Source organism: Hemicordylus capensis, chromosome 10 (assembly GCF_027244095.1).
Source record: "Hemicordylus capensis ecotype Gifberg chromosome 10, rHemCap1.1.pri, whole genome shotgun sequence".
NCBI lineage: Eukaryota > Metazoa > Chordata > Lepidosauria > Squamata > Cordylidae > Hemicordylus > Hemicordylus capensis.
This window is the reverse complement of record NC_069666.1, coordinates 29198717-29212259: the sequence shown is the minus strand read 5'-3', so window position 1 is coordinate 29212259 and position 13543 is coordinate 29198717. Positions and strand designations below refer to the sequence as shown.

Sequence of the window (13543 nt, the reverse complement as noted above, 5' to 3'; positions counted from 1 at the left end):
CGAGGGTTCAGTGACAAAAGGAGGCGATGGCTATTGACAGGGATCCTACAAGCACATGCAAGGGAGACCCATCAATGGCTATAGCCACATAGAACCTCCATGCTCAGAGGCAGTATACCTGGGGGGGGGGCAAACTGTTGTCTTCATGCCCTGCTTGTGGGTTTTGCACTGGGGCAACAGCGGGACTACTGTGAGAAGCAGGAGGCTGGACTAGATAGAGCAACTGTAGTCTACCCTGATCCAGCAGAGCTCTTGTGATGTTCACTTGAAAACTGGCTAATTTTTTTTTTGGGGGGGGGAGGTTCTATATCTCCTTGCATGTTAAACTTACTCAGCTGAAATAATAAGAAAGCCATTCCAGGTGGTGGATCTCAGTCTTTACAAAAAGCAAAGAGTGACTCCTTGGTCTAAATAATAGGAAAAGGGAAACATTATTTAGACCCGGGCAATTGTTTTGTGAACAGGATGGACTGTGGGTTTGAGCCAATCCCGGAGGGAGGAAGCCTACGGAAATTCCCCTGCCTTCAACCTTTGTTTGCTCGGCTAGATCGGGAAAGATTGGCTTGCAGGGCCCCCCCCCCCTTTCCCCAGCCCAGCCCACCTAATTGGGAACAGCTGCCTGTGGAAAGGTTCTAAGCAGGTGAAGAAAAGCCAAGCTCCAGAAATGCATGGATGCCCGGGCCATGCATACAACTCTCTCATTCAGGAATTCAGGGCTATGATTCTCACCCCCACCCCACACACACCCATGATAAAAATGTGTGAAGAAGATCTTGCTGCAGCTCCGAGATCCATTTTTTGACTGCTAAAGCTAAGTTTTATGCTTCGTTTTTGAGATACATGATGTAAGCCAGTGCTGTGAGCCCTTCTGGAAGGCGTGCACAACACACACACCCCGCCCAAATGCTGGTGGAATGTGCAGCACCCCCAGTATGGAGCATCCAGGGAATGTTTATTCCATGGAGGGTGCAGGAAAGAAACAGGTGTATATGGAAAGGGCAAGGAAATGGCTCAGAAGGAAGAAAAGGGAAGGGCTTTGTTTCCTGGGACCAGCCTTGCCTTATGGATGCTTCAGACCCACTTGTACCCTACTTATGTGGCAAGAGGTGCTCAGCGATGGAGCCTCTGCAGGACTGGAAGAAGTGAGGCGGTGGTTTGAGGATGTAACGGAAGGACCATGTGCACCCCACTTCTGGACTGTTGGGGTGTGTGCTGTAATTATGCAATCCAGTTTCTTCTGTGTTCAACATTAACTTTCTGCCTGCTTCTCACAAAGTCAAAAACTAAGATGCTGGATTCCTTGTAGTTCAGCAAATGGTAGTCCACTTGTTACAAAAATTAAATAATATTTAAAAGTAGATTAAATTACCACATTTTTATGTACCGTGTTTACCCGAACTGAAGACAACTCTGAATTTAAGAGGACCTTCTGATTTCTAATCAGAGGTGTAACTATAACAGGGCAAGGGGAGATGGTTGTCTGGGGGCCCACTGCCTTGGGAGGCCCCCCTGAGGCAAGTCACATGACTGACTCCCCCAGCCGCACACCCATCTGGGCTTCCTTCAGTTGTATTCATCCTCTGAAATTGATGTGAGTGTTAAGACCTGGAGCTACCAGAACAGCATGTCTTTCTCTAGTACCATTAAATGACTTGCATTGACAAAACCTTTTGAAAAATAATTTAGGATTGTGAAAGTAGGTTTACAAAAACTTAGAGAATATTTTGAGATAAATTTAAAGGGCGATCTACAAATGAAGACAATATGGGACGCAAGTAAGACGGTGATGAGGGGTTTTTTTATTCAACAAAATGCATATTGGGGGGAAAAAGAAACAAGAGAATAAGGATTTAATCCAGATCCAAATTAAAGATTTGGAAGGGAAACTGATTGGGAAAAAAGGTGATCAAACTTTAATTCAACAACTAAAGATATTAAAACAGAAATACTCCATGTTGACGGTGGAGGAGAGGGAAAGAAATCTAAATTTTTTAAAACAAATCTTTTGATCAGGCAAACCAGGAAAATATTTGGTTTGGAAACTAAGAGTTGAACGACAAAAGAACTATATAACGAGTCTGAGCACGTCCAGTGGTATTATCAACCAACAGTCAATGATTAAAAGAGAATTTTACAAATACTATAAGGACTTTTATCAAAAAAGAAAGGCTGAGTTAAATAAAGTAGAACAATTTTTACACTTAAGAAATTTGCCACAATTAAATTCTGAACGGGAAAAATTGAACTTTCCCATTTCCAGTGAAGAAGTTAAGGATGCTATTAAGCGAGCAAAAGGGGGGAAATTGCCAGGGCCAGATGGGCTCCCAATTATATATTATAAAACCTTTAGTGAAGTATTGTCCCAACCATTACAATGGACAATGAATGAAATTATGATGAAGGGTTGGTTTCCTGAGTCATGGAGGCAGGCGACTATTACATTAATACCAAAACCCGGTCAAGATACATCTGTGGTTAAAAATTATAGACCAATCTCCCTGCTTAATAACGATTACAAACTATATGCTTCTATACTTGCTAAAAGAATGGAGGGGGTCTTAGCAGAGTTAATTCATGAAGATCAGGCGGGATTCTTACCTAAAAGGCAAATAAAGGATAATGTTCGAACCGTCTTGAATGTACTAGAATACTATGAAAAACATAATGATAAACAATTGGCCATGTTATTTTTGGATGCAGAGAAAGCATTCGATAATATCTCCTGGCAATTCATGTTGAAAACTTTGGAAACTGTAGGGTTTGGAGTTAATTACATAAGGGCGATTGGGTCTATATATTCGGGTGGCATGCATATTTATTTTATGACAAGGTAAAGTAAATAAAGACTGTAAAAAGGGTTTTAACCAACTAAAGTCAGAATCAGAACTACAGTTGTGCGATAAGGAAGAAAAACTCGTATCCAGGATGTATGGCCTATTACTATTGGAAGACACAAAAACGGAGGTAGTAAAAACCTCAATGATTAAATGGGCCCAGGACCTTGGTTATAACATTGACTTGGGAAAATGGGAAAAACTTTGGATAAAAAATATAAAATTTACTGCTTGCTCTAATTTAAAGGAAAATATTTTGAAAATGATGTACAGATGGCATCTTACGCCCAACAAGTTGGCCGTAATCTACAAGAATATGTCAAATAAATGTTGGAAATGTAAGAAAGAAGAGGGTTCCTATATACATTTATGGTGGACATGCAATAAATTGAGAGGTTATTGAGACTTAATATATAACAAGCTTTAAAAAGTATTCAAAATGACTTTTCCCAAGAGTTCAGAATCAATACTATTAGGTATTGATAACAATGCTCTCCCGAGCATTATTGGACCCTCTTCATGTACTTAGCAGCGGCAGCAAGACTGACATTTGCGTGCAAATGGAAAGACAGTCAATGCCCGTCTAAAGAGGTTGGATTCTTAAAGTACTAAAATTGGCAGAAATGGCTAAATTAACATCACTACTAAGAAATAAATTTGAAGAATTTAAAAAATGGGACCCTCTTGTTGTCTGTTTAAAAATACATCACAAAATGGATTTTTGTCAGGCTTTTGAGGGCTAACAAATGTTTCAAAAACACCCCAAAGTTGTTTTCTATATGAATTACTGGGGAGAGAATGTTTAATCTATAGGCAAGATCTGGTTATTGTTAACAACACTTGTTCCAATGATGAGATGGAAGTCTTTATTGTGTGTGTTTGTGAGTGTTTGTATCATTTGTGTTTGTCCTTTTGTGTTGTGAAAATTGAATTTAAAAAATAATAATTTAGGATGATGTTCTATTGTGGAACATAGGTGTTTATATATATTTACTATGCTTTTTGTTACCACTATTCAGCCTCATTTAAGATTTCTTTACTTCATGAGCAGAGCTTCAGTGGGGGGGGGGCATTTTAAAATCTTGTCACTGGGCCCACTCCAACCTTGCAACACCCCGTTTCTAATATTACAAAAACGGGGGGGGGGGCGCTTGGATCAGGAAAATACAGTATTGACAATAAACTATACTTCTAAAAGTAATGTACCAAACATGATCCATGTTCTGAGCAAAGCGGTTATACATAATAAATTATATGCTCCTAAAGAAACAAAGTGACTTTAGATCTGTAAAGGGTGCTTAACAAAAACTTTTTGGAAATTTTACATCTGGGGGCCATGCAGAGGATGCCGGGCCGGCACTCCTCCCCACCCAGGGAGATTCTCTGAGCAGCAGCAGGATGATGCGCCCCAGTGGAAACATAGGAAGCTGCCACATACTGAGTCAGACCCTTGGTCCGTCTAGCTCAGGCTTGTCTACCCAGACTGGCAGCAGAGGCTTCTCCAAGCTTGCAGGCAGGAATCTCTCTCTCTCAGCCCTGTCTGTCTTGGAGATGCTGCCGGGGAGGGAACTTGGGACCTTAGATGCTCTTCCCACAACGGCCCCATCCCTTAACGGGAGTATCCTACAGTGCTGCTCACACATCAAGTCTCCCTTTCATCTGCAACCAGCACAGACCCTGCTTAGGTAAGGGGACAAGGCATGCTTGTTCCCACCAGACCAGCTCTCCTCTCCCGGAAAGGCACTCCGCACTTCCTCAGAGGAACACGCCGCCTGTTTAAGAATTAAGGAGCCAGTTGTTCCCAACTTCGCCGTCATTCTGCACATGCCCCGGGGCGCTCGGCTCGGAGTCCCGCTCCGCGAACGCGTAAAGGCGCCTCTCAGCCAGGAAGCCGGTCCCTGTCGCCTTGCCGTGGCGCACTTCCGGTAGGAAGATGGCGGCGCCCAGGCGCGGGCGGAAGTGGCCCCCGGGCTCTCCGACTGCTGCTGCCTCCGTCGCCGGCCGGGCTAAATGAGCCCTCCCGGGCCGGCAGCATGGCGCCGCCGGAGCAGGTGCGGGGCCGGAGCCTGCCGGAGCTGCGGGAGATGCTGAGGCGGCAGGAGAGGCTGCTGGCAGACCGGTGAGGAGGACGGAGAGGGAGCGGCTGGTGAGGGGCCGCCCTGGGAGTCGGGAGCAGCGCCAGAGAGACCTCGGCGCCCGCCTCCGGCCCTGACTGCGGCCGAGTGCGGCGGGATTAGCCCACGGAGGAGGGCGGCCGAGGCGCGGGCGGCTGCCTGAGTGTGGAGCTTCTATGTGCAGAGAGAGTCTACCTCAGCCTGCCTCCGGACGGAATCCCTCGCAAACAGCTCGGCGCCCGCAACGGAAGCGAGCGCCGCGGATCTGTGCCTCCCCCTCCTCCTCGCTGCTGAGGGGAGCTTCTTCCTCCTCCCCGAGGCGGGGGGTGGCTGGAGGCCCGAGGGGGGGCAGCAGCCGCGAGGCCTCCCTCTATAGCTGTACCTCTTGGGATGGCTTCTGTCGGGGCCGAATTGAGCAAGCCTGGCCGGGTGGGTGACGGGAAGGGGGACCCCCCCAATCTCCACCCCTGCCCCCGGGGGCCCCGTGGCAGGGTCTCGGCTTGCTCTTCGCTTCTTGCCCCCCAGGCCCCAGCCGTGGCCTGCCCATAGTCAGGGGTGGCCAAGCAGAGGCTTCCCTCCCAGTTGTGGGTGGGCTGCCGCTCCCATCACCCCCCCCCCCACCGCCCAGCAGCGCCTCCAGCCTCTTCCTCTGGGTCTCTCTCTTTGCCCCCCCCACCCCAGTACATCTTCTCTTAGCTCTGGGGTGGCATGGCTGGCTCGCCAGTCCGTGGGCAAGTGGCCTGGTCTGCTGCCTCCTTTGGGAGCATCCTGAGGACCCCCCAGGGGTTCAGCCGAGCTTCTAGTGGGAGTTTCATTTGCTGTCCAGTTCAGCTGGTTGTTTAGTTGTTTGTTCTTCGATTGTGGGTCCTTTGTCTGTGAACCTCCTTGAGATGTTGGTTACAGGTAGCAGATGAGCATGTTCAGTCAATGTGTTTGGCCCCAGTCAAATAGTCCATCACACCAAGAATGCCACTGTAAAGTTGATCTTTTCCACGGCCTTTAAAACTTTTGTATTTTGTCATTGCTTTGCTTTATGTCTCTGTCTTCTTTTCTTTTTGAATTATAACTGTCGACTGACCCTGTACTTTCTAGGATGAAAGCCAAGGAGAAGAGCTGTTCAGTGAATTGTTTTGCTTGTACAGAAAACTTTCAACAAGTCCTGATTCATTATGTTTTGCTAAAGCTTAAAACTCACACATCATCACCTCATGCCACAATCTTCATCTTACAGCCTGCCATAAATCTGCTGAAACAAAAATGTCTTGGCCCGGCATCTTGAAGGCGGGGAGAAGGGGGTGCTGCTGCTGTTACTGCACAAGGACTTGGGATGTTCTTAGTTTTGTGATGGGAATACAGATTGCAATTGGCCTGCAATGTTGGTCTTGCAATTGCCAACCTGCAGTGGATGGAAGGGTTGCTAGCAGGCTGCTTATTTAGGGGCCAGAAGGAATTATTATTACTTATTACTCAGTGTTAAATCTATTTAATATACAGGAGAAGCTCCAGTATTCACGGGGGATCCGTTCTCCGCTACTACCGCCAATATGGAAACCGCAAATACTGAGTTACTGGTGCAATAGGATCATGGGGTTAGGTTCCAGGAGTGGGAAATCGCCATTTTATTTTTTACATTTTCCTTTTAAAATGGGACTAAACAGCCCTAGAAATGCAGGGTGGGTGTGGGTGTGTGTCTAATGTGCTCTATCAGTCCACAGCAGCCCATAAATGTCCCCCAAGAGTTGAAAATCAGCTGAAAACCAGTTGAAAATCATCAAATTTCTACCCATTTTAAAAAAAGAAATGGGTCTAAAAGGCCATAAAATGTGAGTGGGGGTGGCCTAGTGTGCTCCACGGGTCCCCAGCAATGCCCCCCAGGAGTTGCAAATCGGCCGGAAATATCACCATTTTATGCCCCTGTTGTTTTTTTTTAAATGAGTCATAAAATGGTTTCCCATGTCAAAATGGAGACATATCTCAACCTGCGGATATGCAGATCTAAGCCTTTTTAAAAAACACCACCCACCCCTGTGTATACTGAGGTCCGGTGTCTATTACCCAACCACGGATACGCGAAACCATGGATAGTGAATTCGAGATTAATGAGGTTCTCCTGTATTAAGTTCCTTTCTGTCTTAATAGCCAGACACTCAAAAGTGGCACCCATCAGCCAGAATTTATATTAATAAATAAACCAGCATAACAGGATCACAAAAAGTCAAAAACAAAGCCAGGAGAAAGCGATCAAAGAGCTAAGTGAGCCATAGGGGTGCACCTTGGTGCCACAAGAGAGAAGGCTCTCTCCCCAATTCCCCTTGGATGATGGTGGGTCATGGAGCAGAGCCTTCCTAGGTGACTGGAGTGGACAGGCAAGATCATGGGGGAGGAGTCGGTCTTCCAAGCTGTCTGTTCCCAAGCCACTTAAGACTTTAAAGGTCTCTGATTTGGGCTTGGAAACAAGCTGGTAACCCATGCAGCTGATATAGTTATGGAATCACAATGCAAAGTATTTACATTCAGTGTACCTATCTCTCTTATTATCTGTGTTGCAGGAAATTTATATCCAGACTTGCGGATAAAGGTAAAAAGATCTGTGATCTTGCTGAGCGACTGAAGATTGCTATTTCGCAAGAGGAAGAGCTAAGGAGAACAAGTGAGCTCTTGGCTGCTGTTAGACTAGAGTTCCAGAAAAAGCAAGGGGAGACTCAAGCCAGGGAACAAAAAACGGCTGCCAGCAGAGACAATTTGACCCCTGAAGATTCTTCTGTTTCTGAACACCATGTTCTGAACAAGGAATTCAGATCAGCTTTGCAAAACGATCAAAGTGCTTGGGCCAGAAAAAGAAGTGCAGAAATTAAAATAGAACCTGGAGGCAGAGCTCTTCTGGACTCTGATGCTCCTGAAGGAAATGAAGGGGTATCGGAGGGAGCTGCAGTCGGGCTTCTGCAGAGTGACCGGATGCCTCCTGAGCACAATTCACTAGGCAATACTGGGAATGCAGCCCGGCCTGCAGGTGGTAGCCATGAGGAAGCCTTTGGAAGCACTTTGACTGAGAGCAGAACGTGTGAAGGAGGGCTGGGGAAAGGGCAGACTCTCCAAGGGCATCCTTTGCAGAGCCTTCCAAGCAGGCCCCCCCAAACTCCCCATTACGCCGAAGTACTAGAACTGAGAGCAAAGAGCCCAGCCGTCAGGAAAAGCAAATTCAAAACTCACATGTAAGTATGGCAGGAAAATCGGTCTCCTTGGAATGGTTTTTATAATATGTTTGCGCTACTGTGTGTGATGCATGCTGGGTAGTTCTTGCTACAGTCTGTTTGGGGAGTGAATAAAAAGGTAGCGTCATATACTAGCAGTCTAGTATTAAAACTATCATTATTCTGAATGTGTTAATACATATCCGTCTAGGAAAGTGTGATGTCTGCTAATCTGACACTAAGGGGAGGAGAGCTGGTCTTGTGGCAGTGAACTTGAATTGTCCCCTTTGCTAAGCAACATCTTGGTTTGCATATGGATGGGAGACGACGTGGGAGCTCTGCAAGACCAGTCCTTAGGGGATGAGGCCGTAGCTCAGTGGAAGAGCATCTGCCTGCTTGCATGCAGCCGTCCCAGGTTCACTCCCTGGTGGCAGCTCCAGGTAGGGCTGGGGGACAGACTTCTGCCTGAAACCCTGGAGAGCTGCTGCCAGGCAGTGTGGACAGTTCTGAGCTCAGTGGACCTGTGGTCTGGCTCAGCCAACTTCCTGTGTTCCTAGGAAGTTTGTACGCCATTGTCCCTGGAACCGGATCTGGGTGCTCTTTTGCTCTTGTGGTTGCTTTAGGTCCACACCAGGTGTAGCAGAGGGCAGGCAGTTGTCCCAAGATGTTTCGGCGTTTGACGTGGAAAATCCAAAATGGCAGCACCATCCCTCAACATGGGGCAGAATCTCCGGGAAACTTTTTCTGTGCAAGCCCCATTGAAAGAAGCTTGCCAGTGGGTCAGACCTTGGCCCAACAGCATCTCTATGCCCAGAACCTGAGGCTGTAGCCTTAGAAAGAGGCAAGGATCAACTTGTTTGGGGTCAGAGGCCTGGGGCTGTTATGCCACCCTTCCTTTGGTTTCTTGTAGATTACCGGCAGAGTCAAGTGGGTCATCTCGGAGCTCACCAGGTGGTTCTTCTCCTGAAGGTCCCTCTGCAGAAGAAAGACTCCGTCGAGATAGGAAGCACCTGGATGACATCACAGCGGCCCGCTTGCCTCCTCTCCATCACGCGCCTACCCAGCTACTCTCCATGGCAGAATCGATAGCCATTCAAATCCAGCAAAAAGAAACCTATGAGGTACAAGAAACGTGTTGAAGCTTTGCATAGATGTAAGTTTTGTATTGAGGAGACAGGTGGGGCAGGGGAGAGTTGCCTGCAGGAAGCCCACCCAGTTTTGAGGACCCTGGGTGGTCTTCCTTGGAGGTGGGAGAAGGAGCAGCGTGCTCTTGGCGGGGGGGAGGGGAGAAGCCGGGAGCCAGCCACTGCCGCCCTGATGGGGAGGGACTGTAGCTTCTCGGAAAGCACATCGCTTGCTCGTCCAGCACTTGGTCTCTCCTGCCCAGAAGCCCTTGGCTAGCAGGGCTGGGAAGGACCCCCTCTCTGACTTTGGAGAGCTGCTGCCAGTCAGAGTAGACTGTGCAGAGCTTGGTAGACCAGGGGTCTGACTCTGCATACGACAGTATCCTGTAGAGATGCTTTGAAGGACTTTACTTCACCTGCTGCACAGAATGTGGGGTTGGGGGCACCAGCCAATTCCAGGTTTGCTTTTGAGTTGAGATTTGGGCTTCCTGAAAGCATTTCCTATGAGTGGAATTTTCTAAGCAAAAATAACTTGGAAGTTCTGAATGCTGAATTTGAATTAATTATTATAAATTCTTCACTGAGGGAGGGCAGGATGCCTTCCTGTCTTAGGAGACAATCATTAAACTTCTTCAGAAGAACTCGGCATTGGATCCCTCAGAGTTAAGCAACCATAGGCCTGTCTCCAGCCTTCCATAGTTGGGCAAGGTAACTGAGAGGGTGGTGGCCTCCCAGCTCGAGGAGGTCTTGGAGGAAACTGATTATCTAGCCCAGGGGAGCCCAACTCAAATGCCCCAGTGGGCCAGAACCAACCATGCCTTGCTGTGCAGGGCCAAAGTCAATTTTCAGGCCTGATCTAGACCCATTTCAAACTGGCTTTCGGGCTGGCCATTGGGGTGGAGACTGCCTTGGTCAGCCTGATGGGTGATCTCCAGTTAGGAATTGACTCTGCTGGTCCTTGTGGATCTCTTGGTGGCTTTCCATTCAATCCTTCTGGACAGTCTGAGGGGGTTGTGGGTGGGAGGCACTGCTTTGCAGTGGTTCCACTCCTACCTTTCAGGCAGATTCCAGATGGTGTCTCTTGGAGACTGTTGCTCTTCAAAAAGTGAACTTTTATATGGCCCCACATTAGGGCTCCATATGGTCTCCAATGCTTTTTTAAACATCTACATGAAACGGCTGGGAGAGATGATCCGGAGATTTGGAGCAGGATGTTATCAGTATGCTGACACCCAAATCTATTTCCCCATCTCAACATCATTGGGAGAAGGCAAAACCTCCCTAAATGCTTGTCCGGAAGCAGTGATGTGCTGGATAAGGGAAAACAAACTCAGACTGAATCAAAATAAGACAGAGGTACTTACTGTGCGAGACAATTTTGATCTGCTGATTCTGGATGGGGTCACACTCCCCCTCCAGAACGAACAGTCTGGGAGTGCTTCTGGATCCAAGCTTCTCCCTGGTGTCCCAGGTTGAAGCGGTGGCCAGAGGTGCTGTCTACCAGCTTCGGCTGATGTGCCAGCCCCATCCATTTCTTGAGATAAACAAGCTCAGAACAGTGGTAAATCTGCTGGTAACCTCCAGACTTGACTACTGCAATGTGCTCTGTGTGGGGCTGCCTTTGTATGTAGTCTGGAAACTGCAGCATTCAGGTTGGTCTCTGTGTCATCTCTAATATATTAATCCTATATAGTCACTACACTGGGTGCCGATAAGTTTCTGGGTGAAATACAAGGTGCTGTTTATAACCTATAAAGCCCTAAACAGCTTAGGCCCAGAAAACAGCATCTTCACCATGAGCCCCATTGAGATCAAGCTAGGATAGGTTAGTCTGCAGTTGCCACCAGCTCATCCGGTGGCTACACAGGGCCGGGTCTTCTCTGTTGCTGGCCCGAGACTCTGGAATGCACTCCCTGCTGAAAAAAGAGCCTCCCCATCTCTGACAACTTTTAGAAAGTCCCTAAAGGCTGCTTCTTTTTCCCACCCAAGCTTTTTAACTTGACTGGTTTTAAATTGTTTTAAGGTTTTCATTTTTGTTTTAATTTGTCTTGTTGTAAACCACCCAGAGATGGAAGTTTGGGGCTGTCTACAAATTTGATTTAAAAATAAAATAAATATATTACAATAAACAGGTCGGTCTTTGAAGAGCAGCAAAGTTGGCTTACGCGAACCTGGTTATACTTCTGTCACTAGCACCTAAGCCTGAAGAAGAACCCTGGATAGCTTAACAGCTTGCTTCTAGCATTAAAAAAACACACAAAACAGTCAGATAAAAGGTGGCTTAGTTTGCTGTGTGAACTCTCTTGTAAGGGTTTACTGAACAATAGTCCATCCACTCCAGCGTGGGGGCTGCTGGAAAGGGGGGGGGGGCTGGATCCCTCCCCACCTCTCCCGAGTATGCAAGGATGCTTATCCTTGAGCTTCCCTTTTGTCGCCAGCACCTCGCTGCCGTGCCTTTCTTGTGTCCAGAGGCTCTCCCGTGTTCAGCACGGGGTGGCCAAGCTGCTGCTCGGCGGCCTCCCTCCCCTTTCCTGAGATGGGACCTAGCCAGGATGTGCTTGGCTGTCGAAGGCTGTGGCGGTGGCCTCCTTACCGGGCGCTCCGTCCAGCATCCGCCAGGAACGGCAGTGCCACCCTTGTCACAGGCACGTCTCTCTGTGTTGCAGGAAATGCAAGCCAAGCTCGCAGCGCAAAAGCTCGCCCAAAGGCTGGACGTTCCGATGACCCGTTACGAGCCGGAAGGTGGGCTGGCAGCCAGCTACAGAGAAGTGAGGGATGAGGAGGACTCCAGCTCAGCCGAGGACTGAGTTCCAGAGAGCCTTGGCAGGCGGCCTCTGGGGAAGATTCGGCACCAACCGAGAGTGTTCCGTGGGGCCTGCGGGCCCTGGGAGGAGGTCCCCATACCCCTTGGCCCTTGGCTGCGGCTCCTGAAGGGAGTGGGGGCATGGGGGGGTACTTGTGGGGCAGGAGAGCAGCTCACTGCGGCCCCCTACATAGCCAGGCCAGGCCAGCTGGTGCAGGAGCTGCCCTCCATGTCCAAAAGAGTGATGCGAAAGTGTGGCCGGATTCCGCCAGTCGCTGCTGCCTTCAGGCCTTTCCTGTGATGGTGGCTGCTCCCCGGCAAATGTAGGAGGGTGACTTAACATATTTTCTATTTAAAATTCCTGGTGTCTTGTTTCTCTATTTTTGTACATGCATTAAACATTTGGAAATCGCAGGCCTTGCCATGGCTCTTTGTGGCCTTAGATAGAAAGCGGGGAGTGCCTTGCAGACTCCTTGCATTGCCTCTGAAGGTGTCCTCCAGGGATCAGGGAGGGCAGTGCCGATGGTCTTGTGGGGCTCACTCCATGCTGAAGATGGACAGAACCATCCACGCCCCTCATCTTGGCCTGCCTGCAAGATGGCCTGGGGGTGCTGAGCGGGGAGGGGTGGGAGTGGAGCTGGAAAGCGTTTGCTTGGGGCAGGGGGGGGCCTCCTCAAGGAGCAGCCTGCTGGTCATGCTTGCGTGGAATATCTGAGCACTGGGGCTGGTTGGTGTTTTGTTTGCCACCTCTTAGTTAAAGTCTGGTGCAGCCACTGTTGGGGTGAGGCCTCTGGGTCCAGAGGCTGTGCTGGCAGGTGGTCACCTCTGCTCTGGGGGCTTTCAGCTCATGCACTTGCCTCCAGCGTTTTAGTGGCTAGAGTGACAAGCCTGAGCCCCACTCCGTGTAGCCAGTGTGGTGCCCTCTCCTCGACTCCCAGCCGAGAACGGACTGCAGGGCAGGGAGGAGACGCAGCCGGGGTGGCCGGCACACGGTCGCCACCCCCTTCTCTTTGCCGAAGTGGTAACTGCCTGTTGTCCCACGGCATGGAGGTATGCTTTATTCTAAATGCTCATGCTTCCCGATGTGTTCAGCTGCCTTGGGGTATCGAATAGTTGAAATGCAAAGAATTTCTGTTGCATACACTACAAATCCACTGAAATTGGCCCCTGGCTGCAGTGCGGAGGGAATCACACGTGTCTTCTGTGCTTCCATGCTGCGCCTTGGACCGGAAGTGTAAAAGAGAGGCTGATTTTCCCACCCCGCAACTCAACACCTTTTCTGGAGATTCTTGCCCCTCCCCTCCTGCTTCCTCTGTTGCCCAGCCTCACCCCCTACTTCACTTTCTTTTATTTGCATTTTTTCTCCTGGTGGTCACAAGACAGAGTTGGAGAACTAAATTTTACAACACCTATCTGAAGCTTGCATTTGTGGCCCATCACTGGACCATACTTGCTGGAGCTTCATGACGACGTTTCC

At 48.8% G+C, this 13543-nt stretch overlaps 1 protein-coding gene across 1 annotated transcript in view; it reads left to right on the top strand.

Annotated features, from left to right (window-relative positions):
• Positions 1–12480, top strand: part of MYZAP (myocardial zonula adherens protein) — a 59313-nt gene extending 46833 nt beyond the window's left edge. The window contains exons 13-15 of the mRNA XM_053272536.1: positions 7498–8160; positions 9050–9260; positions 11930–12480. Of these exons, the coding sequence (XP_053128511.1) occupies positions 7498–8160; positions 9050–9260; positions 11930–12070 (1015 nt within the window). The 3' untranslated portion in view covers positions 12071–12480. The remainder of the gene's footprint in view (positions 1–7497; positions 8161–9049; positions 9261–11929) is intronic.
• The last annotated feature ends 1063 nt before the right edge of the window (positions 12481–13543 follow it).